Source organism: Rhinopithecus bieti, unplaced genomic scaffold, assembly GCF_001698545.2.
Source record: "Rhinopithecus bieti isolate Rb0 unplaced genomic scaffold, ASM169854v2 scaffold_47707, whole genome shotgun sequence".
NCBI classification, from domain to species: Eukaryota; Metazoa; Chordata; class Mammalia; order Primates; family Cercopithecidae; genus Rhinopithecus; species Rhinopithecus bieti.
The window spans coordinates 1760944-1787228 of NW_016819117.1; the positions used below are offsets into that span (position 1 = coordinate 1760944).

Below are 26285 nucleotides of genomic sequence, written 5' to 3' on the forward strand. Positions count from 1 at the left end.
GTGGGGCCAGAAGGGCCCACTTCAGACCTTTCTCAGCCAATGGATGGCTGTGGCTTAAACACTGCCCAAACACGTTATATTTTTTATGACATGGAACTAGATGGCAGAAGTTTAAAGGGAATAAAAGAGCTACTGGAGACGATTTGCAGCTTTCATGAATTTCCAAAGACTGATAAAAACACAGACTTGAAATTGTCCCAAATGAGCCAAAATGATGAAAACAAGTCTTTTCTAAAACTCTGAATTCTAAGGGAATGTAAAACGCAGAAGTTCAAATCAGTTTTAGAAAACCGTAAGAAATAATAGTGTATTCGCCAGGCGTGGTGGCTCACGCCTGTGATCCCAGCACTTTGGGAGGCCGAGGCGGGTGGATCACTTGAGGTCAGGGGTTTGGCAGCAGCCTGGCCAACATGAGACCTCATCCATAATAAAAAAAATGTAGCCATGCATGGTGGTACATGCCCTTAGTCCCAGCCACTTGGGAGGCTGGGGTGGGAGGATTGCACGAACCCGTGTGTTTCAGGCTGCAGTGAGCTATGGTAACACCACTGCACTCCACACTGGGCAACAGAGCAAGATGCTGTCTCCAAAAACAAAACACAAAACAGTGCATAAAGAAAAAGGGGCCGGGCATAGTGGCTCATGGCTGTAATCCCGGCACTTTGGGAGTCTGAGGTGGGTGGATCACTTGAGGTCAGGAGTTTGAGACCAGCCTGGCCAACATGGTAAAACCCCATCTCTACTAAAAATACAAAAATTAGCTGGGTGTGGTGGCGGGCGCCTGTAGTCCCAGCTACTTGGGAGGCAGAGGCAGGAGAATCGCTTGAACCCGGGAGGCGAGGTTGCAGTAAGCCGAGATTGCGCCACTGTGCTTCAGCCTGGGAGACAAAGCAAGGCTCCATAAATAACTAAAAAGGGAGCTGATGAAGAGTTATTTCTGGGAAATGGCAAATGCCCACAGGTGACCCTGGTGCCAGCAGCTTCTCTCCCACCAGACCTGTGTTTCCCACACAGCCCCACCTGCTCTTCTCCTGGCTGTAGACTAAGGGCCCGTCACCGGGCGTTTAACCGGCATTTTCCTGTGTTCTGGGCCTGTTCCTTCACCTCAGTGTATTATCTGCGTGTGCTCCCTTCTGGGAAAAGTGACATCCCACGTTTGTGTGATTGATATGTGAAAGAAGAGCCTCATGTATAGATTGTGGGCGAGTGATTGAGCCCCGTGACCCCTCTCGCGTGTGACCCACAGACTGTGACTGTGTCCCCTCAGCCTTTATTTTCTGGACGGTCACAACGTATTCAGTGTGTCCTTGAGACAGCCGCCCAACCCTTGGGGTGGTCCCTGCGTGTCCTGGGGCGGGCAACTTCCTGAGGGTGCAGTGCTGGGAACAGAGACTGCTTCAAGCCTGGCCACCTTCCCTCCTGTGCCGGCTGCTTCTAGGAGATGCTGTGGGACAATGCCTGGCTCTGCGGCAGTTACCACGCCCTAAGGAGCAGAGCCTCCAGGAGGCCCCCAGGCTGCGCTGGACGCTAAAACCCCAGCACCTAATCACGGTCAGCAGCCTCCCTCCACCGACAGTGATCTGCATGGTCCATTCCCGGGGGCCTGGGGGCCTCACTACAGTTCAACCTGGCTTCCTGCTTCCTCCTCAGGGGAGATTAGTGTCATGTGTAAACGTGGACAAGTCACTGGGTCCTCTCCAGGGAGTGCCTGGAGAAATTCAACCCCCCAGCTCAGCTGCAGCCCTTCCTGGGTCAGCTCTCCACCCAGAGACCCAGGAGCTTGCTCGCAGACTGCCCGGCCTGCTCCAGCTCTGGCAGGGTGAACTCCAGGGTGCAGACGTGAAGACACGCATGCTGATCCTGGGCATGAGGGCCGGGCTGCACTCGTCCGTTCTGTGCATACTGCCTTGAATTTTTCATATCCATCATAGAAAAAAGTGATTAAAAATAAAGGATGAGATAAACTTGGAGAGAGAGGATGCAAGCTGGACCCTGCTTGCCTGTCCTATCCCTGCCTGGTGGCGAGGCAGCCACACCCCTCATCGCCCCTCCTCTGCAGTGGGCGGCTGCAGGTGGGCGAAGCTCAGGAAGACCTGTTCCAGCGAGATCTGGCTCACAGAGTAGTCGTCCACACTGTACTTTTCCTTGGCTTTCTCCAGAATACCGAAAACCTTTGGGAAGCAGAAAAGTCACTGGTAGGAGAGAACAGGGCCCAGACTCCTCCGGGACCTGGGAGTCCCCTGGCAATAGGGGCTGGTGAGGCCCCCACAATCCTACCCCTGCCCAGCCCCACCCCAGAGTCCCAGAGAGGGCAGCCCTGCGAGGGCACTGTGCTCACCCCAGAGTCCCAGAGAGGGCAGCCCTGCGAGGGCACCGTGCTCCCAGGGAGAGGACACTGGCTAAGCAGGAGCCATCGGGGACAGGGCCCAGCCGCCTCCTCACGCTGTTCCCAGCTCAGAGTACAACCTTGAGCCAGCGATGTTCCCTTTCTGAGCCAGTTCTTTTTTTTCCCCATAATTAATTTTTTTAGAGAGAGTCTTGCTCTGTAGCCCAGGCTGGAGCGCAGTGGCACAGTCATAGCTCACTGCAGTCTCGTACTCCCAGGCTCAAGCGATCCTCCCACCTTAGCCTCGCGAGTGGCTGGGACTACAGGCATGCACCATGATACCTGGCTAATTTTTAAATTTTTTGTAGAGACGGGGTCTATGTTGCCCAGGCTGGTCTAGAACTCCCAGGCTTAAGCAATCCTCCTGCCTCGGCCTCCCAAAGTGCTGAGATTATGGTGTGAGCCACCATCCCTGGCCCTTTCCCTACTGCACACTGAATTCCTTTTACCACTGATATTTTGGATATAAAACCCCCAAACCAGCACATATCAGCATGAGTGTTAGGGGAGAAATGGAAAGTGACTCCTCTGTGGAAAGAGTCTGCAACCACCACAGAGGGAGAGACCCCTGAAGGGACCTCCCCCAGCCCTGTGAGTGCTCAGTGGGGCCCCAGGGACTGCCTTACCTTCGCCCAGCTGAGGTCGCGGCCTGGCAGGTGGTAATGGACCATGCCTTGGTGCTCGTCTTCCAGGACACTGCCTACACAAAGGAGAGATGGTGTTGCTGTGAGGGCCGGGCTGGAGGATCGGAGAGAGTGCTTGGGTGTTCAGCACTGGAGTCCTTGTCCCAGGGATTGGGGAGATGGGACTTGGCAGGGGCGAGGCACAGACGCTCCACACAGCAGATGGGAGAGGCCTAGGCAGGGGCCCAGGGCCCACCCAGTGGGGGCTGCCGGGGCCAGCACACACCTGGAAAGGTCAGGTCCACAAAGGCCTTGAAATCCTCCAGTGCCTCCTGCTGCCCTTCGCTCTGCACCTTGGCCCGCAGGGAGTAGCCACTGCCGAACTTGCTCTTGAGGTGCTGGGGGCTGCCCAGGCACTTGAACTGCCCTTGCACCATGATGGCCAGCCGGGTGCACAGGGCCTCACACTCCTCCATGCTGGGGAGAGGGCGGGACCTCAGACAGGGCTGGGGGTGCCAAAGGCTTGTGCAGACAGGAAAGCGTTGGTCCCCCAGTCAGGCAGTTCCTGATACGTGCAGACACTGCACCAGATGCTCACGCATCTCCTGGCCACCTGGCTCCTCCATGGCCCACCCGGTGCAGAAACTTCCAGTGACCCACAGACCCAGGCTCTACCTGTGGGAGGTGATGACGATGGCCTTGCCAGACTCTCGGGCTCGTGCCACAGTGTCCCAAAGCAGGCGCCGGGCCACGGGGTCCATGCCAGTGGACGGCTCGTCCAGGAAGATGACAGCAGGCTCTCCGATCAAGGCGATGCCAGTGCTCAGCTTCCGCTTGTTACCACCACTAGGGGCAGGAGGGTGCCGGGTGGGGGAATAAGGCTGAGAGTTAGCACTGGCTCCTGTGTCCCAGTGGAGGCCCATGTCCCAGCAGAGGCCCACACCTAGCAATTGCAGAACAGCGCTGGTGAAGAGGAAGGCGCTGTGTGTGCACCTGGAGAGCCCACCACATAGAGCTAGACGCCCCAGAGAAGCCTATGCCCAGGGGCCAGGTGCACGCACATACACAGGAACACATCTGCCCGCACCTAAGGGGGACCAGCCAGGGGCCCTGGCATCTCTCGCTGCTGGCTTTGTCCCTAGGTGGCAGGCACTGTCAGGGCAGTCCCTCTCCTACCTGGAGCTACCTAGGTCACACCACCAAATCCCAGCTCCATCCTGGAGCCACAAGTGGGAGCTCTGGCTGCTGACCGGAGCAGTCACTCCCAGCTCTATGCTATGGGGACCCTGATTCTGACTCCAGTCTGGGAAGGGCCAGGGCTCTTCTGGTTGCAGGGGCTGGGCTTGGGAGGTGAACCTGTACGTCCTGACCAGCTTGTTGGCATGTGGCTCCAGCAGCAGGCCCCGCAGAGTGTTCTCCACGCAGGCCCCGATGTGGCGCTCAGGGATGCCCCGGAGCCGAGCGTACATGACCAGCATTTCCCGGCCAGTCATGTGGTCCAGCAAGGCATCAAACTGCGGGCAGTAGCCGATCTGCTGCCGCACCTGGGGTCAGAGCATAGCCGGGGAGGGAGGTGGGTTGGAGGGAAGCCTCCTTCCTCCAGAGGATCACAGGGACTATTCTTGAGTTGCCCATCCCTGCAGCTGTCTGTGGTCCCTCCCAGTGTGTGTACACGGGGGCGCTGGAGCTGTGCACAGGCCCCGGTGGCTGCCCGCAGTGGAAGCTCTTGGAACAGGGACACAGGAAGGATGTGGCTGGTGTAGGAAGGCTTCCAGAGCTGCTCTCAGAGCCTGGTCCAGGACAGGCAGCCATGGGATTAGGTGGTGCAAGAATGGCCTTTACATAGAGGCAGACTCAGGGCCGGCCACCCACTTGTTCACGCCTGGGACGTCTAATGTGCTAGGACTCTTCTCCCTCTAAGAAGAAAGATTTATGGGCACCACCTTTGGGGTGAGCACTGCTTGGTCAGATGGTGCAGCAGCTGTTGTTCTCTGTGCAACTGACCATGTCCAGCAGAATTAGGACGTGCCTGCTGCCATCTGCTTAGCTACCTTCGGCAGCTAGTCAGGAGCAGGAGTGCCTGGGTTCTGTGGATTCTAGAGACTGGATTTCTTTTTCTTTACCTTCCTTCTTTGGGGTTCTCAAGCTTCCACTTTTTTTTTTTTTTTTTTTTTTTTTTTTGAGACAGAGTCTCACTCTGTCGCCCAGGATGGAGTGCGGTGGCGTGATCTTGGCTCACTGCAACCTCTGTCTCCCAGGCTCAAGTGATCCTCATGCCTCAAGCTCCCAAGTAACTAGGATTATAGGCACCTGCCACCACACCCTGCTCATTTTTGTATTTTTCTCTGGTAGAGACAGCATTTTGCCATGTTGGCCAGGCTGGTCTCGAACTCTAGACCTTAAGTGATCTGCCTGCCTTGACCTGCCAAAGTTGAGATTACAGGTATGAGCCACGCTCCCAGCCCAGAATCTGTTTGTAATCAGTTTGGGAAAAATCTTAGCCGATACCTTTTTGGCTAGTACCCCCTGCCACTCTCTCTTTTCCTTCTGGAACTCAGATTACATGTACTGGGGACTTCTCACCCTCTCCTCCATTGCTAGATCATATACGGTTTTCTCTCCCCTGCATAGATTTTCAATTGCATCATTTATTTCTGTAGACACAGTGAGTTTATAATCTTTTATAATCTGGCGTGATGATGCAGATCTAACACCTATGTGCTTGTCCCCCCATGGGGCCTGTGTCTGTAGCTTCCAGTCATGGTACCGTCTCCTCTGTTTGCTGTGCATTGCCTGCAAGCCCTGGAACACTCTATGGGGAAGTCTGCAGCCCAGGATGAGGCTTTCCTCCCGAGAGGGCCTGCACATACTCTGGCCCAGGGCCTCTGCTGTCCAGGCACCCCTGGCGTGAGCTCAGGGGAGGACTCCGTGGCCACTTCTCAGGCCCAGGCCCTGCCTTCCATTTCCCGTGCTCTGCTCGGCACGCTCAACTTCCCATGCAGGACCCGGGCAGAGGTACAGGAGGGCTGCCTCTGGTCCTTCTGCGGGGGAGCTGGTGGGGTTCAGCTCAACATGGGAAAACTGTAGGTGGGCCCAGGGCCTTCTGTCCCTTCACCCATCAAGGCTTCTAAGGCACCTCACACCTGAGCTGCCTGGACACAGAATGGCCTCTGTGCAGAGGTGGCTGTCAGTGCTGAATGCACCTCTCCGGGCTCATGGATGTTGGCACCCATCTCTCTCCCCTCCGATTGCCTGCTAGTTCTGGCGAAGCTTAGCTTTAGCTCATTACCTTGTCTCGCTGTCCAGAGGCATGTGCTGGGCCCATTTCAAGCCACAGATGCAGCAGCTGTTTGCGGACAGCATCCCTCCATCCCTGCCTCCAGGGTGCCCCCTCCAGCCATGCCTGCCTCACCCCTTTGGAACCTCCTGGCTGCACCCACCTTTCCGACATCAGAGCTGATTCTGTGACCCCCAACAAAGGCATCCCCAGAAGTGAGGCTCTCCTCCCCAGTCAGCATTTTGAAAGTTGTGGTCTTCCCGGCTCCATTGAAGCCCAGCAGGCCAAAGCACTCCCCTTTCTGCACCGCAAGGGAGATCCTGTCCACAGCCAGGAGGGGCACCCGCTGCTCGTACACCTGCAGGCACCCAACGGAAAACATGGAATGCAGAGGCCTGGACGCAAAGCAGAGCAGCCTGAGTCTCAGCGCCACAAGCTTCCAGGGACAGGGTTGGACCCTGGGGACAGCCAGGTAACCAGCTGGCAGAGAGGACTCCACCCCAAATTGCAAGGGTACCTTGGAGAGCTCCTTGATAATCAGAGGTGTGTGGAGCAGGCAGTCTGGACTAGGGGCCAGGATGCGAGTCCTCTCATCTGCCACATCTTGGTCCTCAGGAAGCACAGGCATCCGGGTGTAGAATTCTGTCTGATTGATCAGGACAGAGACCGCGTGCATGAACCCAGCCACAAGGTGGCTCCCGTGGAGAAGGGGGGGCGGGGGTGGATGTGGGAGGTCTGGTGGGACTAAGGCCTTCGTCCCAATCCTAGGCCCCACAGGTGCAACTCAGACCTTTTACCAGAAGACATAGCGGTCTTATGGGGCTGAACTAGTATCCAGGAGACATAAACTATCTGAGGAAAAGAACTGTGTGGGACTCATGGAGAAAATCATAAATCTCAGCTGGGGAATATAAAATAAGATTTTAAAACAATTTTAATTTTTTTTTTTTTTTTTTTTTTTGAGACAGAGTCTCTCTCACTCTGTTGCCCAGGCTGGAGTGCAGTGGCGTGATCTTAGCTCACTGCAAACTCCACCTCCTGGGTTCAAGTGATTCTCTTGCTTCAGTCTCCCAAGTAGCTGGGATTATAGGCACGCACCACCACGTCCAGCTAATTTTTGTATTTTTAGTAGAGATGGAGTTTCATTGTGTTGGCCAGGCTGGTCTAGAACTCCTGACCTTTGGTGATCTGTCCACCGCAGCCTCCCAAAGTGCTGGGATTACAGGCGTGAGCCACCATGCCTGGCCTTAAAGTAAGATTTTTGTTTTCAGATTTAGAGATGGGAGTCTTGCTTTGTCACCCATGCTGGAATTCAGTGGTATAATCATAGCTCACTGCAGCCCGGACCTCCCAGGCTTAAGCCTCCTGTCTCAGCCTCCCTAGTGGCTAGGATTACAGGTGTGTACCATCATGCCCGGCTAATTTTTTACACTTTTTAGAAGAGATAGGGTCTCACTATGTTGCCCAGACTGGTCTTGAACTCTTGGTTTCAGGTGATCTACCTACCTCTGCTTTCTAAAGTGCTGGGATTACAGGTGTGAGTCACCATGTCTCGCCAAAGATTTTAACACATGGAGACAGTTCCCTTTTTAGAGAAGTCTGACTATTTTAAAGAAGTGAATTCCCCCTCGGCAAAGCTGTATGTGCAAGTGCAATGTCAACACATTTGCTTTTGTTTGTTTGAGGGGATGGAGACCTGAAATAATGAACGTTTTCAATAAACACGTGGAGCACCCTCAGCCCCATGACCCCTCCTCTGGCACTGGGTGTCCCTGGGCACTACCTCTGCTCAGCAGGACGGCCCTGGGTCCCCAGGCTGACTCTTTGGCAGGGGCTCAGAACTCAACAGCCCTCGTGAGTGGCAAGGGCTGTGCCCCACCCTGGCTGTAACTGCTGGCTGGTGCTGAGGCCATATAGTGGGAGGCCATCTGGTGCAGGAGCTGCTTGGTGGAAAAGGAGGTGGAAGCCGCCCCGGGTTGTGCTGGGCCCAAGCAGAGGCGTGGGGAGCATCCCACCAGTGTCCTGGGCTCCTGGAGCCGCTCACCAGTGTCCGCCTCCTCCGGAAGGCACAAAGGATGCCCCTGAGTCTCTGCAGCAGGTTGTTCTCGATGAGGAAGAGCAGGATGAGGTAGGCGCACCCTGAGGCAGCCATGGAGGCCACGAACCTGCCGACCCCCGGGGCGCTCCAGGCATAGAAGTTCTCCTGGTACTGGATGTCTGTGGGGCGAGGGAGTCACTGTGCCCCGAGGCCTGGGGTGCCCTCCTCCCCTCCCAGGTTCCCGGCCCCCACTCCCCTCCCCAGGCTGCTCAAGGCGCCTGTAACAGTGTCTCCTCCATGGGGAGATGTGAAGGCCAGTAGGTCACGGCTGCCTCTCGAGGCACCACGGCTCAGAGAGGGGCCAGGCACATAACAATCCAATGCAGTCCCATGAGGGACGTGGCAGGCCCGGGGCAGTGACAGCCTGCCTGAGAGGCACAGGCTCTGTGGGAACCCCGGGCTGCCTCCTGGCCAGGACGGAGACCATTACAAGCACAGAGGGGTGTGTGGGAGGCTGAGGGGGCCCCACAGGACAGGTCCAAGTTCTGTCCCCCTGGACCTGCGATTGCGATCTTGCTTAGAAAAAAGGTCTTTGAATATGTGATTAGTAAGGATGTTAAGGTGAGACACTGGATTAGTGTGGGCCTTAAACCCAATAGCAAGTGTCCTTATAAGAGAAAGGCAGAAGGAGATTTGAGACAGGAGACAGGAGCCGCCATGCGAGGATGGAGGCGGTGGTGGTGAGGGGGTGTAGCCAGGAGCCCAAGATGCGTGCAGCCACCGGGAGCTGGGAGAGGCAGGAAGGGTCCTCCCCCGAGCCGTGGAGGATTCACTGCTGGTGCTAAGCGCTGGTCTGTGGTTCCTTGTTACGGATGCCCAGACACTGAGGCAGGTGGGAGAATGGGAGCTCAGGTACAGGGCCTGGGAGCGAGCAGGCACGAGGGGGCTGCTGTGGGAGGCGGGATGAGGCAGTGCAGAGGAACACACCAGCCCCAGGCCACTCAGACGCAGAGGAGCCCCTGCCCTAGGAGGCCCCTCTTCAGTGGCCACATCCTGAGGACGCAGGGGTGCTGCCCAGGGTCAGGGCTGGGACACTCACTATATTTCTTGCAGTAGTGGGCGGCGACCTCAGAGGAGGTGCAGTACCTCCGTGTCTCATAGTTCTCATAGAAGCTGCTGACTGCCATCCCCAGACAGTGGTTGGGCAGCACCAGGAACACGTGATCCAGGGTTTTGGAAAGTTCTTCCAGTTTTACAGCTGCATTGGGGAGGTAAGATCAGTCTGTGCTGGAGGGCACACCACACCCACCTCTAGGACAGGCCTGGTCAGGGCAGGCACAGGGCCTTGTCCGTGCTGTGCGGAGTGAAGGGGCACCTCCCAGGGACGCCCCTGCCGGCTCTGCACAGGGCAAGAACACTGCAGATGCCTGCCCACCAGTCGTGGCTAGCCGGGCAGGGCCAGCTGGGGCAGAGGGGCTGGTGAGCATGAGCTAGGCCCATTGCCTGAGTCCTGCCTCGGCTGTGGTGGGTGCCTCCCTATTTGGGCAGAGTGGCTCCATGGATGGCCATGGGGGCTGGGGGTGGTCTCCAGGCACCCACCTGGGATGCGCATGATGGTGACCATCAGGAAGGTGGCGATGCCCGACAGGATGTTGAAGATGGTCAGCCTCGTGTAGGCGGTGGCCGCCCCCGAGAAGAAGAAGTTCATCAGGTACATGAGGGGAATGATGGCCCAGCCGTAGAGCAGGAGCAGCAGCAGGGTGTCGGCCACGTGGCCGTCCTGCGTGAAGGCACGCACGTCGAAGGCCTTGAACACCACCTGCGGCGGCACAGGGAGGCGCTGCCGTGCATGCCAAGCTGAGAGCAGCTCATGGGTGGGGAAGGGGTGACAGGAGCATTTGGAGGTCCTCAGACCCCTCCTGGTCAGCTGGCCCATGCCCATCAGCCCCACAGGCCATGTCTGGCCCCCGCGGTGGCTTTCAGCCCCAAGCCCTCTCTGCCCCAGTTTCCCCTTATCCCCTTGCACTGGGAGCTGTAACCAGGGTGGCTGCTCTGGGCACTGCCCATGTATGGAGGGCAAAGGCTGAGGGTGCAGGGAGGAGGCGAGGTGGCAGCCGCCAGGGGATTCCAGCCGTGCTCCCTGAGTTGGGCTGAGCTGCTGGCCTAGGCTGCCCAGCTGGTTCTGGTTCTGCAAGGGGGTCCCAGGGCAAACCCCCTGTGGTCTGCAGGGGAACAGACCCAGCAACCTCCGGCGCTCACCAGCAGCAGCACACTGGGGATGAGGAAGGAGATAAGGTCCCACAGCAGAGCAGAGAGCCAGAAAGTGGCCACGTGGACTCCGCTCACAAACTGCACGTGCTTGGCCTGCACGGCCCTCTCGCTGACCGCCAGGATGGAGAACGTGCTGGCCAAGAATGCCATGGCGAAGAGCAGGTTGAGGGCAATGTCGAATCCCTTCCGGCCCCTGCGGGGAACGGGAAGGTCAGGGATGGAGCACAGCATGCCTGGGTGGCAGGAAAGGTCGGGTTTTCAGTTATGACTGCCCACGGCATGCAGGGCAGCAGCCCAACCAATAAAGGGGCTTATGGGAGAGCATGAGCACCACGGTTCCATACCAGGAACATCTGCCCCCACTGGAGAACGGCTCCTCCGGACTTCCTATGCTGATCATGTCACGATGGCAGCGTCACTCTCCTCATCACCACCACCCCCCGCCCAGCTCTCAGCCCCATGGCTGCCTGCGACCCTGCCCAGGTGTGGAGGTCCTGAACCCCGCCGCCTCCCCCCGGAGTGTGGCAAAGGGAAAGCCTCTCCTGGCCTCTGCGCATTATTCTAGGATCCTGAGTTGACAGCAAGGAGAGCAGATTGAGGGCTGCTGCTTTTCTGTTCTCAGGGCAGGGATGGAGCTAGAAGCTGGGACGCAGCCATCGCCAGGCCTAGGCCTAGCCTGGAATGTGGGTGGAGACGACACTGCCCTGAGGAGGAGTGGCTATTCTGAAATTAACAGAATTTTTGGCCTCCTCTGGGTGGTCCCCGGAGCTCTGGGGCTCTGTGGCTGGGACGGGGGTAGCCCTGCCCACACAATGGCATGGCAGGCTCCTGACGTGCGGCCATCTGAGGGCCAGGGACGGCAGTTCTTGCCAAGTCCTGCTCTGCTCACCCTCCATCACCTCAGCTCATGTGCCCAGTGGCACACTGTTTGAGAGAGCAGTGCGGAGTGAGGACAGTGGCTGGCAGGAGCCAGGTAGATTTAGGAGAAGGCAGGGCTGCCTGCCGAGCCTTCATGGGTCCCTGTCAGGACCGCAGTGCATGGGACGGCCCACAGCTGATCTGCTGTCACAGGGAGTGGAGGCTGTGGACGGTGGAAGAGGATGTCGCAGGGGTTTCCTACCAGACCCAGGGGCTTTGGGAGAACAGACACAATGCTCTACCTATGGGCCTGTGGCAGTGCCCAGGGCAGTCAGTGCTGGGGGCCCTGGCCAGGGTGGACGGGGACGGGCAGCGCACATACTCATTGAACTGGTCCTTGGCAGCCTGCAGGGCGCTCCGGGGCTGGGGGAAGTTGGAGACCACGATAGAGGCGTGAGGCCCACACAGCAGCTTGAACAGAAGGTTGTCCACGATGGCCAGGGCAGTGGCTGGGGAGTGGTACGCCTGGTTGTTGAACAAGGCGGTAACGACTGTGCGTTCTCCCACGTCTCTGAAGGATGCTGCCACAAGGCACCGCTCATTAAAGCCGCCCCCCTCCACAGAGGCCCTGAAGATCAAGAACTCCTCCAGGTCACCTGGGGAGCAATGGCAGAGTCAGAGGACACAGGAGGAGGTGACACCTGGGTACCCGCTGCCATCTGAGCATGGCTAATCAGGGACCCAATGCAGTGGTGTCAGCATCCTCTGAGCTGCCCGCCCTGTCACTCTCCTCCTAAGGAGAGTCTAATTTCTGCCAGGGTTTTGTCATCATTCAGTATGTGGAACTGTGAATGCCGGTCAGGAACCGGGAAGGCAGCTGCAAAATAAGAAAACCTTCCAGTAGGTTCCATTAACCAGAGCACGGTCCGTATTCTGACCCTGGGGCAGTATCCAACTGTGACTACCAAGACTTTTTTTTTTTTTTTTTTTCTTTCGAGACAGTCTTGCTCTGTCGCCCAGGCTGGATTGCAGTGGCGTGATCTCGGCTCACTGCAGGCTCCACCACCCGGGTTCAAGCCATTCTCCTGCCTCAGCCTCCAGAGTAGCTGGGATTATGGGTACCCACCACCATGCCTAGTTCATTTTTTATGTTTAGTAGAGCAGAGTTTTGCCATGTTGACCAGGCTGGTCTCGAACTCCTGACCTCAAGTGATCTACCTGCCTCGGCCTCCCAAAGTGCTGGGAGCCACTGTGCCTCGTCAAGAATTGTGAATTTTAAGCTGACGGAAGGAAAACCCTGTCACGCGAAGGCACACTGCCGCCAGCACCGTCACAGAGCAAAGGTAACTTGAAGTCACTGTGTTTCTGCATTTTGCCCGTGAAGGATGCTGAAAGACAGCTTCAGTAAAGAGGCGCCTGACAAAGCCTGGCCCAGTATGCCAGTGTCTCTGGCACCCTCAGTGACTCAGCACCATGATCTGCCACCCAGGGGACGTCGGCAATGTTTCCAGGCATGTTTGATGGCCACGATGGGGTGGGGCAAGGTCAGGGATGCTGCTGAACTTCCCTCAGCACATTCAGAACAGCCAAGAACCATCCTCCCCAGATGTCCACCCTGCTGCAGTCAGGAAGGTGAACTCTGGCCGCACGACTGGCCCCTGATCCCCCCATCTCGCCCCCGGGATGCCCCTTACCGAGCACCTCACGGGGCTCCTGTCCCTCGGCCTGCAGTGCGTCTTTCAGATGCTCTGACAGCTGCTGACCCAGCTGGGAGGTCCCGGGAACCGAGAAGGGCACGACAGTTCTGCCGTACTCGCCCAAGGTCAGCCTCAGCATGGGATCATCGAAGAGCTCTGAGGAGTAGTTGATGGCCAGGAGGGCCAGGGTGACGCAGGTCAGAGGCACTAGGATCTGTGCCGCCACCATTTTCCACTCGCGCCAGCTGTATGCGGCCTTCTTCAGGAACATGGCCCAGAACTGCTGGCAGTGCAGGGTGAGCTGCGGCAGAGGGGGATGCAGGTGACATCGGCATCGCTTGGGGGCCAGTGCCTGACCCCCACCCACCTGCGGCAGGTGCTGTCCTGTGTGATGCCAGCCTGGGGGCCTGGAGCTGAGGTTGCACTGGAGACTCTCAGAGCATTGAAATGGCTGTGGGGGGAGCTCAGTGCACCACGTGGCAGGCTTGCCTGTGCAGACTCTGCAGGTCTCCATGGGGCCGTGCACATTGGTACTGGGAGCCTCACAGTGGCCATGGAGGCAAGGTGGACACTATTTATTTTGTTTTCTTGAGACAAGGTCACTCTGTCACCTGTGGTGGAGTGCAGTGGTGTGATCTCAGCTCACTGCAACCTCCGCCTCCTGGGTTCAAGCGATTCTCCTGCCTTAGCCTCCCAAGTAGCTGGGATTACAGGTGCCCACCACCATGCCCAACTAATTTTTGTAGTTTTAGTAGAGACGGGGTTTTGTCATGTTGGCCTAGGCTGGTCTTGAACTACTGACCTCAAGTGATCTGCCTGCCTTGGCTTCCCAATGTGCTGTGATTACAGGCGTGAGCCACCACACCCAGCCCAGACACAGTTTCATTGTCTCAGGACAGTAGAGGACCAGCTGCCATCCCCTGCCCTCCCCCTGCCTCAAGGAGACACCACCATGCAGGTCACAGGAAACAGATGGCTGAGCCTCCCCACCAGCCTGACTGCCTCGTTCTCCAGCTTCTTCCCTTCCTGGTCCTCCGAAGCAGAGTGTCAGGGCTTTGAGATCAAGCTGACCAGGGATCAGACTGAGCTCTGTCACTCTGTCACATTTGACTTTGGCCCAGGCCTCGGTTTCCCATCTGTGAACACGGTGCAGCAACCCCCCTCCCCGTCGCTGGCTGCTGGAAAGCCTCCTCAACACAGAGCTGGGCACCCAGCAAGTTCCTGTTGAGCAGGGCGCTGGGCCTGAGGTAGAGCATGAGAAATTCCAGTTGCTCCATTCAGATGCTTCTCCCTGCTGACCCACGCAGTGTGAGCCGCTGCCCGCCCTCTGCCTGCCCTCTGCCCGCCCTCTGCCCGGTGCGCTGACTCTCCCAGACCCTGTTTCCACCCTCGCAGACTCTCCTCTGCATCGGCTCACATGAGGCGTTTGGGGGCTGCTCGCCCTTCCCCTGCCGCCTACCCACGCGCCTGGGCACTTACCCCAGTGTTGAGCTTGACAGCGGTGTGCTCCTCTTCGATGAGGGCTCCAATGCCGTCGGAGGGGTCCATGGCCCCACAGAGGTTGCTGTCCACAGCCCAGTCGCTGGCGCGCCTCTCGTGCTGGTACTGCAGGGCAGGCAGCTGGATGGCCTGGATGTCCATGCTGCTGTCCACCAGCTTCCCGACCCTGTGCCGACACACACGTGGACTGGTCAGGACCCAGCTCCCCGGGCGGGTGGAGGGAGGGGCTGTGTTGAGAGGCACTGAGGGGAGCAGTGTCGCCGCAGTCCTAGGCGTGCTCATACACCTGCCTATGCGTTCCCTCACTCATCAGTGTCTCTGGCCACCACGCACAGCTAATTTTCGTATTTTTAGTAGAGATAGGGTTTCACCATGTTGGCCTGGCTGGTCTCAAACTCCTGATCTCAAGTGATCCACCCGCCTTGGCCTCTCAAAGTGCTGGGATTACAGGCATGAACCACCACGCCTGGCAGAGGAGGTGATTTTTTTATTATGTGAATTACGTCACACACAGACACACACACACACACACACACACACCCCTTCCTAGAACTCCTCACCAATTAGGAAACACAACTGAGGCTGCAGCAGGCAGGAGGCATCCCCCGGCTGGCTAAGCAACCTCGTCAGGCCACCCTTGGAGCTGTGTGAGCCCTGCCCGCCCGCTTCCTGCTCCTGTGTACAGGCTGCTGTGAGGCCTTGGTACCCGCTCCTCTGGCCCTTGCCAGAGCCCTTCTCCCTCACTGGAGAGAGGGCTGACTGACAGGAGTTGGAGCTGGCTGACTCCAGGCCAGTCCGTGGTTTCTTTTTCCTATGTTCACGCTTCCTTCCTTCAACCAGGATTCGCAGAAAGTCAGTCAGTGCTCGGTCCTGTGCGGGATACAGGTCAGTGGGCAGTCCCTCCCACCCTCTGCCGCCTGGTTTCCCTGGGTCTGTTGCTGGACATGTGGTCCCCTGGACAGATGTCCCCAGAGCATGCACCACCACGTCCTGCATGTATGATCACCTATTCTGTCGCCTCCTCTAGGTTGTGGGCTACCCAAGGAGGAAAACCTATCTCACGTTTTTTTCTTTTTATTTTGACACAGGCATTTGCTCTGTCCCCCAGGCTGGAGTGCAGTGGTACAATCTCAGTTCACTGCAACCTCCACTTCCCAGGTTCAATTGATTTTCCTGCCTCAGCCTCCCAAGTCGCTGAGATTACAGGTGTGTGCCACCACGCCTGGCTAATTTTTGTAGTTTTAGTAGAGATGGTGGCCGGGCGTGGTGGCTCATGCCTATAATCCCAGCACGGATCCTCAGGAGGGTCACCTGAGGTAGGGAGTTCCAGACCAGTGTGGCAAAACCCCATCTCTGCTAAAAATACAAAAAAAACTAGCCGGGCGTAATGACATGTGCCTGCAGTCCCAGCTACTGAGGCTGAGACAGGAGAATCGCTTGAATCTGGGAGGTGGAGGTTGCAGTGAGCTGAGAATGCACCACTGCACTCCAGCCTCGGCGACAGAGCGAGACACTGTTTCAAAAAAAAAAAAAAAAAAAAGAGAGAGATGGGGTTTCACCATGTTGACCAGGCTGGTCTCAAACTCCTGGGCTCAAGCGATCACCTGCCTCAGCCTCCCAAAGTGCTGGGATGACAGGCGTGAGCCACTGCGCCCAGCCCCCGTGCAGTTCTGAGGGTCTGGATGAGATAGTTCCCATCTTCATTAAGGACACAGGTATCCCCCAAGGATGATCTAAGCCCAAGAAGAGCTGGGCACGCCTCTGACACCGTGTGCTAGATGGCGGGTCTGGAAGGGACCCCAGGGCCATGCAGGCCCCTCACGTGTGCTGCTGTTTCCCACTAACACTAGTACCACTGACAGTCACAGTCTGCACTTGGGGCTCTGATGGCAGCCACTGCCCTGCCCCCATCCTGGGCTGTTCCTCCAGCCTCACGGGGGCATTCGGGATCATAACCGAGGTGACTGTTTATCACTGCACTTTTTAAAAGTCCTCGGCCGGGTGCGGTGACTCATGCCTGTAATCTCAGCACTTTGGGAGGCTGAGGCGGGCGGACTACTTGAGGTCAGGAGTTTGAGACCAGCCTGACCAATATGGAGAAAACCCATCTCTACTACAAATACAAAATTTGCGGGGTGTGGTGGTGCATGCCTGTAGTCCCAGCTACTCAGGAGACTGAGGCAGGAGAATCTCTTGAACCCAGGAGCCAGAGGCTGCAGTGAGCCGAGATCGCACCATTGCACTCCAGCCTGGGCAACAGAGTGCAACTCTATCTCAAAAAAAAAAAAAAAAAGAAAAGAAAAGAAAAAAAGAAAATCCTCTGCAGCACTGAGCCCAGTCCTAGGTGGACGGAAACACACATTTACTGACCGAAGGAAGACTTCCTCCATGGTGGTGATGGACGCCCCAAAGCTGGCAATGCCCAGCTCTTTCTGCTTCTTCTCCAGTTTAGCAAAGAGACCTTCAAACCTGAAAAACAGACCCAGCATGATGAGTCACCTCTCAGTGACTTTCTAGATAATTTGTTCCTAAAGCATCACCCCCCGGCCGGGCACAGTGGCTCACGCCTGTAACCCCAGCACTTTGGGACACTAAGGCGGGCAGATCACCTGAGGTGACCATGAGTTCGATACCAGCCTAGTCAACATGGTGAAACTTGTCTCTATTAAAAACATAAAAAATTAGCCATGTGTGGTGGCAGGTGCCTGTAGTCCCAGCTACTCAGAAGGCAGAGGCAGGAGAATCACTTGAACCCAGGAGGTAGAGGCTGCAGTGAGCTGAGATTGCGCCACTGCACTCCAGCCTGGGCAGCAGAGTGAAACTCTGTCTCAAAATAAATAAATAAATAAAATAAAAAAATAAAGAGGCCAGGTGCAGCAGCTCACACCTGTAATCCTAGCACTTTGGGAGGCCGAGGTGGGTGAATTGCCTGAGCTCAGGAGTTCGAGACCAGCCTGAGCAACACGGTGAAACTGTCTCCACTAAAATACAAAAAAACAAAACAAAACAAAACAAACAAACAAACAAAAAAACACTACCTAGTCATGGCGGCTTGTGCCTGTAATCCCAGCTACTTGGGAGGATGAGGCAGAAGTACTTGAACCCGGGAGGCAGAGGTTGTGGTGAGCTGAGATCACACCACTGGACTCCAGCCTGGGCAAAAGACCAAGACTCCATCTCCAAAAACTAAACTAAACTAAACTAAAATGAATCGGCCGGGCGCGGTGGCTCAAGCCTGTAATCCCAGCACTTTGGGAGGCCGAGGCGGGCGGATCATGAGGTCAGGAGATCGAGACCCTCCTGGCTAACACAGTGAAACCCGTCTCTACTAAAAAATACAAAAAACTAGCTGGGCGAGGTAGCGGGCGCCTGTAGGCCAAGCTACTCGGGAGGCTGAGGCAGGAGAATGGCGGGAACCCGGGAGGCGGAGAATGCAGTGAGCTGAGAGACGGCCACTGCACTTTAGCCCGGGCGACAGAGCGAGACTCCGTCTCAAAAAAAAAAAAAAAAAAAATAAAATGAATCACCCCCCATCCCACCTCCCTGTAGAATGGAGGAGGGGCCACAGGAGGTTAACTCCTTGAAATGCCTTTTTTTTTCTTTTTTATCTTAAGATGGAGTTTCGCTCTGTCGCCCGGGCTAGAGTGCAGTGGTGCAATCTCGGCTCACTGCAAACTCCACCTCCCGGGTTCACAACCGTCTCCTGCCTCAGCCTCCCGAGGAGCTGGGACTACAGGCGCCCGCCATCATGCCCGGCTAATTTTTTGTATTTTTAGTAGATACGGGGTTTCACTGTGTTAGCCAAGATGGTCTTGATCTCCTGACCTTGTGATCCACCCGCCTTGACCTCCCAAAGTGCTGGGATTACAGGCGTGAGCCACCGTGCCCGGCCATGTGGCTAATTTTTAATTTTTTTGTAGAGATGGGGTCTCACTATGTCGCCCAAGCTGGTCTCTTTCTCCTTCTGCCTTGGCTTCTGAAAGTGTTGGAATTACAGGCATGAGCAACCATGCCTGGCTAAAAGTGAGGTTCATATGGTTTGATTCCCTGGTTTTCTTTCTTTTTTATTGAGACAGAGTCTCGCTCTGTTGCCCAGGCTGGAGTGCAGGGGTGCAGGGGCGTGATCTTGGCTCAGTGCAACCTCTGCTCCTGGGTTCACGCCATTCTCCTGCCTCAGCCTCCTGAGTAGCTGGGATTACAGGCTCCCACCACCATGCCTGACTAATTTTTGTATTTTTAGTAGAGACGGGGTTTCACCATGTTGGTCAGGCTAGTCTCCAACTCCTGACCTCGTGATCCATCCGCCTTGGCCTCCCAAACTGTTGGGATTACAGGCATGAGCCACTGCACACAGCTGGGAAACACTTTCTGAGAATAAAATTAATAGAAGAAATCACAAGAGAAAGGATGTTGCTACATTAAGTACAAAAGTTAGGCCAGGTGCAGTGGCTCACGCCTGTAATCCCAGAACTTTGGGAGGGTGAGGAGGAAGGATTACTTGAACCCAGGAGTTCAAGACCAGCTTGGGCAACATAACAAGACCCCATCTCTACAAAGAAATAAAAAAAGTAGCCGGACATGTTGATACACACCTGTAGTCCCAGCTACTTGGGAGGCTGAGGTGGGAGGATCACTTGAGCCCAGGAATTCAAGGCTTCAGTGAGTTATGATTGCGCCACTGCACTCCAGCCTGGGTGACAGAGCAAGACCTTGTCTTTAAAATAAATGAATGTGGCCAGGCACGGTGACTCTTGCCTGAGATCTCAGCACTTTGGGAGGCCGAGGTGGGTGGATCACCTGAGGTTAGGAGTTTGAGACCAGCTTGGCCAACATGGTGAAACCCTGTCTCTACTAAAAATACAAAAATTAGCCAGGCGTGGTGGTGCAAGCTACTTGGGAGGCCGAGGCAGGAGAATCGCTTGAACCTGGCAGGCGGAGGTTGCAGTGAGCCGAGATTATGCCACTGCACTCCGGACTGGGCAGCAGAGTGAGGTTCCATCTCAAAACAAATAATAAATAAATAACAATAAAATAGAATAAATAAATGTAAAATGGAAAAAATCTGACAAAATCAAACAAACAACAAACTGGAGAAAAGTGCAATCAACTGATATTATCCAGATAATATCCAGACTGATACTGTCATAGAAAACTGGCTTCCCTCCCCTTGCTGGTTCTGCCGTGTGTATGAGACAGTGATGAGCAGGTGCTAACATCTCCAGCTCTGACACTGAGACCAGATTCACCACCTGTGTACAAATATAGACTCTCAGTTTCACTAGTTCTGAGTGCAGCTGCAGCCTGTGTTGAACCTGGTGACAGAAGGCGGAGTGTGAGCCCTGCATAAGCACTGAACACCCGTTTGGTGAGTCAGATAGGTGCTTCTCCTTTTCAGGTCCTAATTATGTTTCTCCTTGCTAGGAGGCTTGGCACCTAGGACCCAGCCAAGCAGATTCGTCTGGGCTGATGGTGCCCAGGCTGAGGGTCTAAGAGTGCCGACTGGCCAGGCCAGAGAGGGGCAGAGCAGGTGCCTCTGAGCACCAAGCCCTCATGGCCCAAGGGGATTCCATCTTGGATATATACCTGTGCGTGCCCTCCCTGGGAGGCGTACCTGTGTGTGCTCTCTCTGGGAAGGATGAAAGACAGCTCAGCCCCAGCGCTGCTCTCCAGCGTGGCGTTGGGGACATGGTCGTGGACCAACTGGGAGATGCCTTCGGGGTTGCAGTGTGGCTCCTTCACCAGCGTCATGTGATAGCCGGCACCTGGAACACAGGGCCACGTGTGAGATCTTTGGCTGATCCCCCAGATCTCTTCATGCCCACACTGGGGTCTCTAGGGCTCACACCAGGCAAGCTGGTGGGAAGGAGACCAGAGAACTGGAGGTGGGCAGCTGAAACAGAATGAATGTATCTTGGAGCTCCCCGTGCTGTCCCGAGGATCTTGCCTCCTGCTCCTGCTGGGAAGAGCTGCTGGGGATCTAGGGTGCTGAGCACTGTCAGGGCCACCTACTGGAAGGTGGGGTCTCCCCCTAACTGTACAAGCACCAGGGAAGGATATCAGCAGCAGCGACAGACCATGTGTGAGGGCTTCTGTCTTGTGGGGTTAACACTGATGGTTATGGTGCGGTTCTAGGAAGGGACCGTCAGCAGGAGCAGGAGCGAGAGCTACTGGCTGCAGGACCACACTGCACAGCACTATCATAGATGCATCTCACCTCTTCCCCAACATCACCGTGCAGAAGATGGAGATGGAATTCCATGTCCTTTTTTTTTGTGAGACAACAGTCTCACTCTGTCACCCAGGCTGGAGTGCAGCCGCACAATCTTGGCTCACTGTAACTTCCACCTCCTTGATTCAAGTGATTCTCCTGCCTCAGCCTCCCCAAGTAGCTGGGATTACAGGCATGCACCACCATACCTGGCTAGTTTTTTTGTATTTTTAGTAGAGACAGTTGTGACAGGTGTTGAGTGTCGTGTAAAATTTATCATCATGGTTCTGGAGTCATATATCACACTTTAAATGTGCACAGTATTCCCAGAAACAAAACCGAAGTTCTCTCGACCCTTACTTGTTACCTTCCTGGCTTCCTTTTGTTTCACAGGGCCATGTAGCTGTCTCTTGTTGGCCAGGCTGGTCTTGAACTCCTGACCTCAAGTGATCTGCCTGCCTTAGCCTCCCAAAGTGCTGGGATTACAGGCAGTGAGCCACCATGCCCGGCCCCATGTCCTCTTTAGAGACAAGGATGCCAGGCCCAGGAAGAGCAGTGGCTCTGCCAACTGGGCAGTGGGGCAGGAAGTAGCCAGTGAAACTCTCAGAGGCTGTGGTGGATGGTTCCATATCTCCGAAGGTCTGTTCTCCTCCCTCTTGGTAACAAAACCCTGGTATCTTGGCTGAGCACGTGGCTGCCCAGGACAAAGGCCATCTCCTCCAGCCTGCTGCTGACCACATTGGGTTGCCACTCAGTCACTAGGGGGCAGAAGTGGGACATGCACTTGGGGGGTATCCTAAGGGGAGGAGGGCTCCTATGTCTTTGCTCCACCCCCTATCGGAATGTGGGGGACGCTGGCACACCCGGACCGTGCTGGACCAGGAGGTGACCTTGAGAGGGAAGCTGCAGTTGCACAGTCAGAGGCCTGGGCCCAGATCCCGTCAGCCCGCTGGCCCTGGCCATGCTGTGAGCTGCTCGTACAAGGGAGCTGCCACGTTGGTGCGTGTGTCGGCCTCTCCAAGGGCAGTGCTGCTTCGTGGCACTGGGCTTGGCCTCTGTTCTTCTGGTCATGGCTGAACTACATCCTAACCAAACTGAGACTTTCAGCTCTGTTTCCTGCCTCTTCCCTCTCACAAGCCCCCCTGCCCGGTTGGGCTCTCCACCCAGAGGCAACAGACAGGAGGCCCTGCCTGATCTCAGGGCCCTTCATGAGGGTAGCAGCCATTCCCTCAGCACAGCAGCCAGGACACCGACCCCGTTGCAGGCTGGCCCCACCACTCACCGTATTTCTGCTTGAGGAACAGCGAGGACCCGCAGCACTGCAGCTCTCCCTTGGCCATGATGGCGATGCGGTCTCCCAGCAGGTCAGCCTCGTCCATGAAGTGGGTGGTCAGCACGATGGTGCGGTCACTTTTCTGCCGCTGCAGAAGGTCCCAGATGGCCCTCCTGGAGATGGCGTCCATGCCCGAGGTGGGCTCGTCCAGTATCAGCACCTGGAGGCAGAGACACAGCCTCATGACGCTGGTAGAGCCACACCCCAGGCTGGCCCATCAAGGGGTTCGCGGAGTCAGCTCGAGTCCTCCAAAGATGGTGATGGCCTTGTCTGGGGAGTCAAGGGCCAAGGTACCTGCGCCATGGTGGAAGGGCCAGCCCAGGTCGAGCAGGAGGGGAGCCCACTGCCTCCCACTGCCTCCAGTCCCACCGCCGCACCTTGGAGCCTGCGATGAGGGCAATGCCGATGGAGAGCTTGCGCCTCATGCCCCCGCTCAGGAAGCGGCTCCGTGAGTTCCACTTGTCCTCCAGGCCGATGATGTGCAGCATCTGCTTGACTTCTTCAGGGCACTTCTGGCGCGACAGGCCTTTCAGCTGCAACGACAGGGGACGCAGGGAATGCAGGCTTCTGGCAGAAGGCTGACCCTGGCCAGCGAGTTTCTGGTGAGAGGAACCTCTCTTTGATGTGGCTGCACTCAGAACCCTGGCTCCTGTCCTCCTGGCTCCCTTCCTCCAGTTTAGCTCCTTGGAAGACTGCCCCGGAAACTCGAGCACATCAGTGGAAACACCCCCAGGACACCCCTGGCCCCCAGCTCACCTGGGCATAGAAATAAAGGTGCTCTGCGACTGTCAAGTTGTCAAACAGGATGTCGTGCTGCGGGCACAGGCCCAGGCTCTTCCGGATCTGAACCATGTCCTGGGAAATTTCATACCCGCTGACGTATGCCCGTCCACTGGTGGGGGGAAAGAGACCTGGGGCCCAGCAGGAGACCCCACATTCAGCATGAAGATCCTGCTCGTCAGCACCTGGGGTAATGGCCCCTACCCCGTCTGTCTCCCCTAATTTCCTCTGAGGACCCTGCCCTTGAGACGGCTGGGAACCCCGCTCTCACCGGGGTGGGCTTTAGCTGGGCCAGTGGGAAAAAGCAGCAGCATGGAAACAGCCCTGCCACCGGGACACACGGTTAGTGAGGAGAAACCCACGTCACACACACACAGACGAGTCACCACAATCAGTCCCCGCCCCAGGTCCCAGCCTGTGCCACTGCCAGACACCTTGGTGCTTGGGGAAGACAGAGTGAAATGCCAACAGGGGCTGTGGTGCACAGGGGAGAGCTCTCAGAGGGGGGTTTGGTGACAGAATTAGCACGGGGTTGAGCTGCTCCTGCGTGGCCTGTTTTTACTGACCCCATCAAGCTCAGGCATCCACCGACAGAGGCGGTGAGGAGGGCAGGGGTCCCTGGGGGTCCCCCGGCATGTCCTGGACAGAGGTGGTGAGGAAGGCAGGGATCCCTGGATCCCTGGGGGTCCCCTGGCATGTCCTGGACAGAGGCAGTAAGGAGGGCAGTCCCTGCATGTCCCACTGGGCCTGCGGGGCTGAGGCGCATCTCTTGCCACTGTGGTTGGGGAAGGCCCGAAAGCCCCGTTGAGGGAATGAGGCGGGGCTTGCGCTGAGATGATGTTAAAGGGGGGCCTGTCCAGTCCTCACCTGTGAGCATGGAAAGGGTCGTGGTCTTCCCGGCGCCATTGTGGCCCAGCAGGACAGTGATCTGCCCCTCGTAAAGGTTCAGGTTCAGGTCTCTGATGGCCGCCCTTTCCTTGTTCCCCACCCTGAACACCTGCAGGAAAGGCAGAGGCTGCCCTGGGCTACCCACAGCCCCGAGGACCATGGCCAAGGCCTCTCCTGCTCCCTTGCCCGAGCGTCTCAGTAGGAACCAAGCCTAGCATCACCATCAGTGTGCAGAGGGGAGGGACGTTTTGGGCAGATGCTGCTCCTGGCTGCTCCCCTCTGGTCTCCCCCAGCCCCAACACGTCCCAGACACCCTCAGTGTCTCTGCAACCCTGCGAGGCCCATGAGGCCGAGGCACTGCTGGATGGCTAAGTCTGGCATTTCCTGAGAAGCTGGAGATGTGGTCTGTGTCCTGAGGAACTGGTTAGAGGGCAGCGGAGGGTTCCTGCCCTCTTTCAGGGCAGGAGGTAGCAAGGCTCAGAGGGAGTACATGGCGGGCCATGAGGTCTCACCGCCATGTTGTTAAGTCTTCCCCATGGTCCTGGCAGCCCCGGCCCTCCCTGTCCCCACAGCAGGCGGCACCTTGGACAGGTGCTTGATCTTGATCCCAGCCACCAGGTCCTCTGGCTCAGCTTCAAAGTACTCGTTTCTGAGTTCTTTCTCAGGGTCACTGTCTTCTTCCTCCTTCCCTGCAACCGCCCTTGGCTTCCCACACCAATAGGAGGGCTGGGAGGGAAGCAGACAGCTGTCAGTTTGTTCTGTTTGTGAAGAGCAAAGCAACAACCAGCAGACACACTAGATGCACACAGCCACGCACCCTCTGTCCCAGGCCTTCGCGACACTGCTGTGGAGAAGGCGCCGCTCAGGGACAGCCCCAGAGCGTCCTGACTTGTTTCATCCCTGTGAAGGTTCTAAGCCTCAGTTTCCTAACCTGGTGAGTGGGTGTAACGGTTACACACAGGCTTGTGAAGATGAACTCAGATCCGATACAGGGGAAAGGGAGTTTGTCAGCTATGAAATTTCATACAGAGAGAAGTTATCTAATGCTCCAGTCCAGAGGGATGTTGGGGCCAAAATGGAAAGGAAGCTGTGTCCCCATGCCACCCGGCTGTTTCTTTGCTCAAGCCCCACATGAGCTCATGACTGTAAGCAAGAGAAGCTGAAGGCACCATGCCTCCCTCTAGTACAAGGAAGCCTCTTCCCATCTTCCCTGTGGCCATCACAGAAACAGCTCAGTGCATGGGGTAAGAACACAGTCACACACTTCACACACTACCCTCGAGGACAGCCTGGTGCCTACATGGATGCAATCGACAGTGGTGCGGGCAGAGCACCAGGGAAGGTGGAAGCAGTGCCTTGGCAGGATCAGCGCCAGCACAGCTGCGGGGTGGGGACTCGTTCACCCTCAGCTTCATGCCCAGTGCACTTCCAGCATCCGGAAGGGCATACGGCACACACTGCACTACACTGGTTCTCAGGGACATAGCTCTCATATGTAAACTTATTTTAAAATCAGAATGCATCTTGGCTAGTTGTGGTGGCTCACATCTGTAATCCCAGCACTTTGGGAGGCTGAGGCAGGCGGATCACCAGGTCAGGAGATCGAGACCATCCTGGTTAACACGGTGAAACCCCGTCTCTACTAAAAATACAAAAAAATTAGCTGGGCGTGGTGGCGGGCGCCTGTAGTCCCAGCTACTCAGGAGGCTGAGGCAGGAGAATGGCGTGAACCCGGGAAGCAGAGCTTGCAGTGAGCCGAGATCGCACCACTGCACTCCAGCCTGGGTGACAGAGCGAGACTCTGTCTCAATATCAAAAAAAAAAAAAAAAAAAAAAAATCAGAATGCATCTTAAATCATAAAATGCCACACTGTAACTGTGGCAGTTTTCTTTCTTAGTGATAGACAAAGTAACCATTACCTCTAATGATCAGTGTCATCTTACAGTTGAATTAAAATACAGGACACTTGATAAATATTTGTGGAATCGAAGAACGAAACCAGAAATGGCCTTGGCCAGAGGTGGTGGCTCACGTCTATAATCCCAGCACTTTGGGAAGCTGAGGTGGGTGGATTACCTGAGGTCAGGAGTTCAAGACCAGCCTGGCCAACGTGGTGAAACCCCGTCTCTAATAAAAATACAAAAAAAATTAGCTGGGTGTGGTGGTGCATGCCTGTAATCCCAGCTACTCAGGAGGCTGAGGCAGGAGAATCGCTTGAACCTGGGAGGTGGAGGGTGCAGTGAGCTGAGATCATGCCACTGCACTCCAGCCTGGACAACAGAACTAGACTCCAAATCAAAGAAAAAAAAAATGACCTTAGGCCGGGCGCAGTGGCTCACGCCTGTAATCCCAGCACTGTGGGAGGCGGAGCTTGCAGTAAGCCAAGATGGTGCCACTGCACTCCAGCCTGGGGGACAGAGCGAGA

General features: G+C 56.3%; 1 protein-coding gene across 1 annotated transcript in view; it reads right to left on the reverse strand.

Moving 5' to 3' along the window:
* Positions 1-1253: 1253 nt before the first annotated feature.
* ABCA3 (ATP binding cassette subfamily A member 3) overlaps positions 1254-26285 on the reverse strand; it is a 64946-nt gene continuing 39914 nt past the window's right edge. The window contains exons 13-33 of the mRNA XM_017858484.1: positions 24442-24585; positions 23839-23968; positions 22948-23102; positions 22569-22724; positions 22141-22351; positions 20262-20412; positions 17021-17119; positions 14630-14816; positions 13148-13451; positions 11836-12109; positions 10584-10788; positions 9924-10143; positions 9424-9582; positions 8331-8503; positions 6804-6932; positions 6450-6644; positions 4366-4553; positions 3685-3855; positions 3296-3486; positions 3013-3086; positions 1254-2171 (exon numbers count right to left, since the gene is read on the reverse strand). Coding sequence (XP_017713973.1) covers positions 2040-2171; positions 3013-3086; positions 3296-3486; positions 3685-3855; positions 4366-4553; positions 6450-6644; positions 6804-6932; positions 8331-8503; positions 9424-9582; positions 9924-10143; positions 10584-10788; positions 11836-12109; positions 13148-13451; positions 14630-14816; positions 17021-17119; positions 20262-20412; positions 22141-22351; positions 22569-22724; positions 22948-23102; positions 23839-23968; positions 24442-24585 — 3648 coding nt within the window. The 3' untranslated portion in view covers positions 1254-2039. The remainder of the gene's footprint in view (positions 2172-3012; positions 3087-3295; positions 3487-3684; positions 3856-4365; positions 4554-6449; positions 6645-6803; positions 6933-8330; positions 8504-9423; positions 9583-9923; positions 10144-10583; positions 10789-11835; positions 12110-13147; positions 13452-14629; positions 14817-17020; positions 17120-20261; positions 20413-22140; positions 22352-22568; positions 22725-22947; positions 23103-23838; positions 23969-24441; positions 24586-26285) is intronic.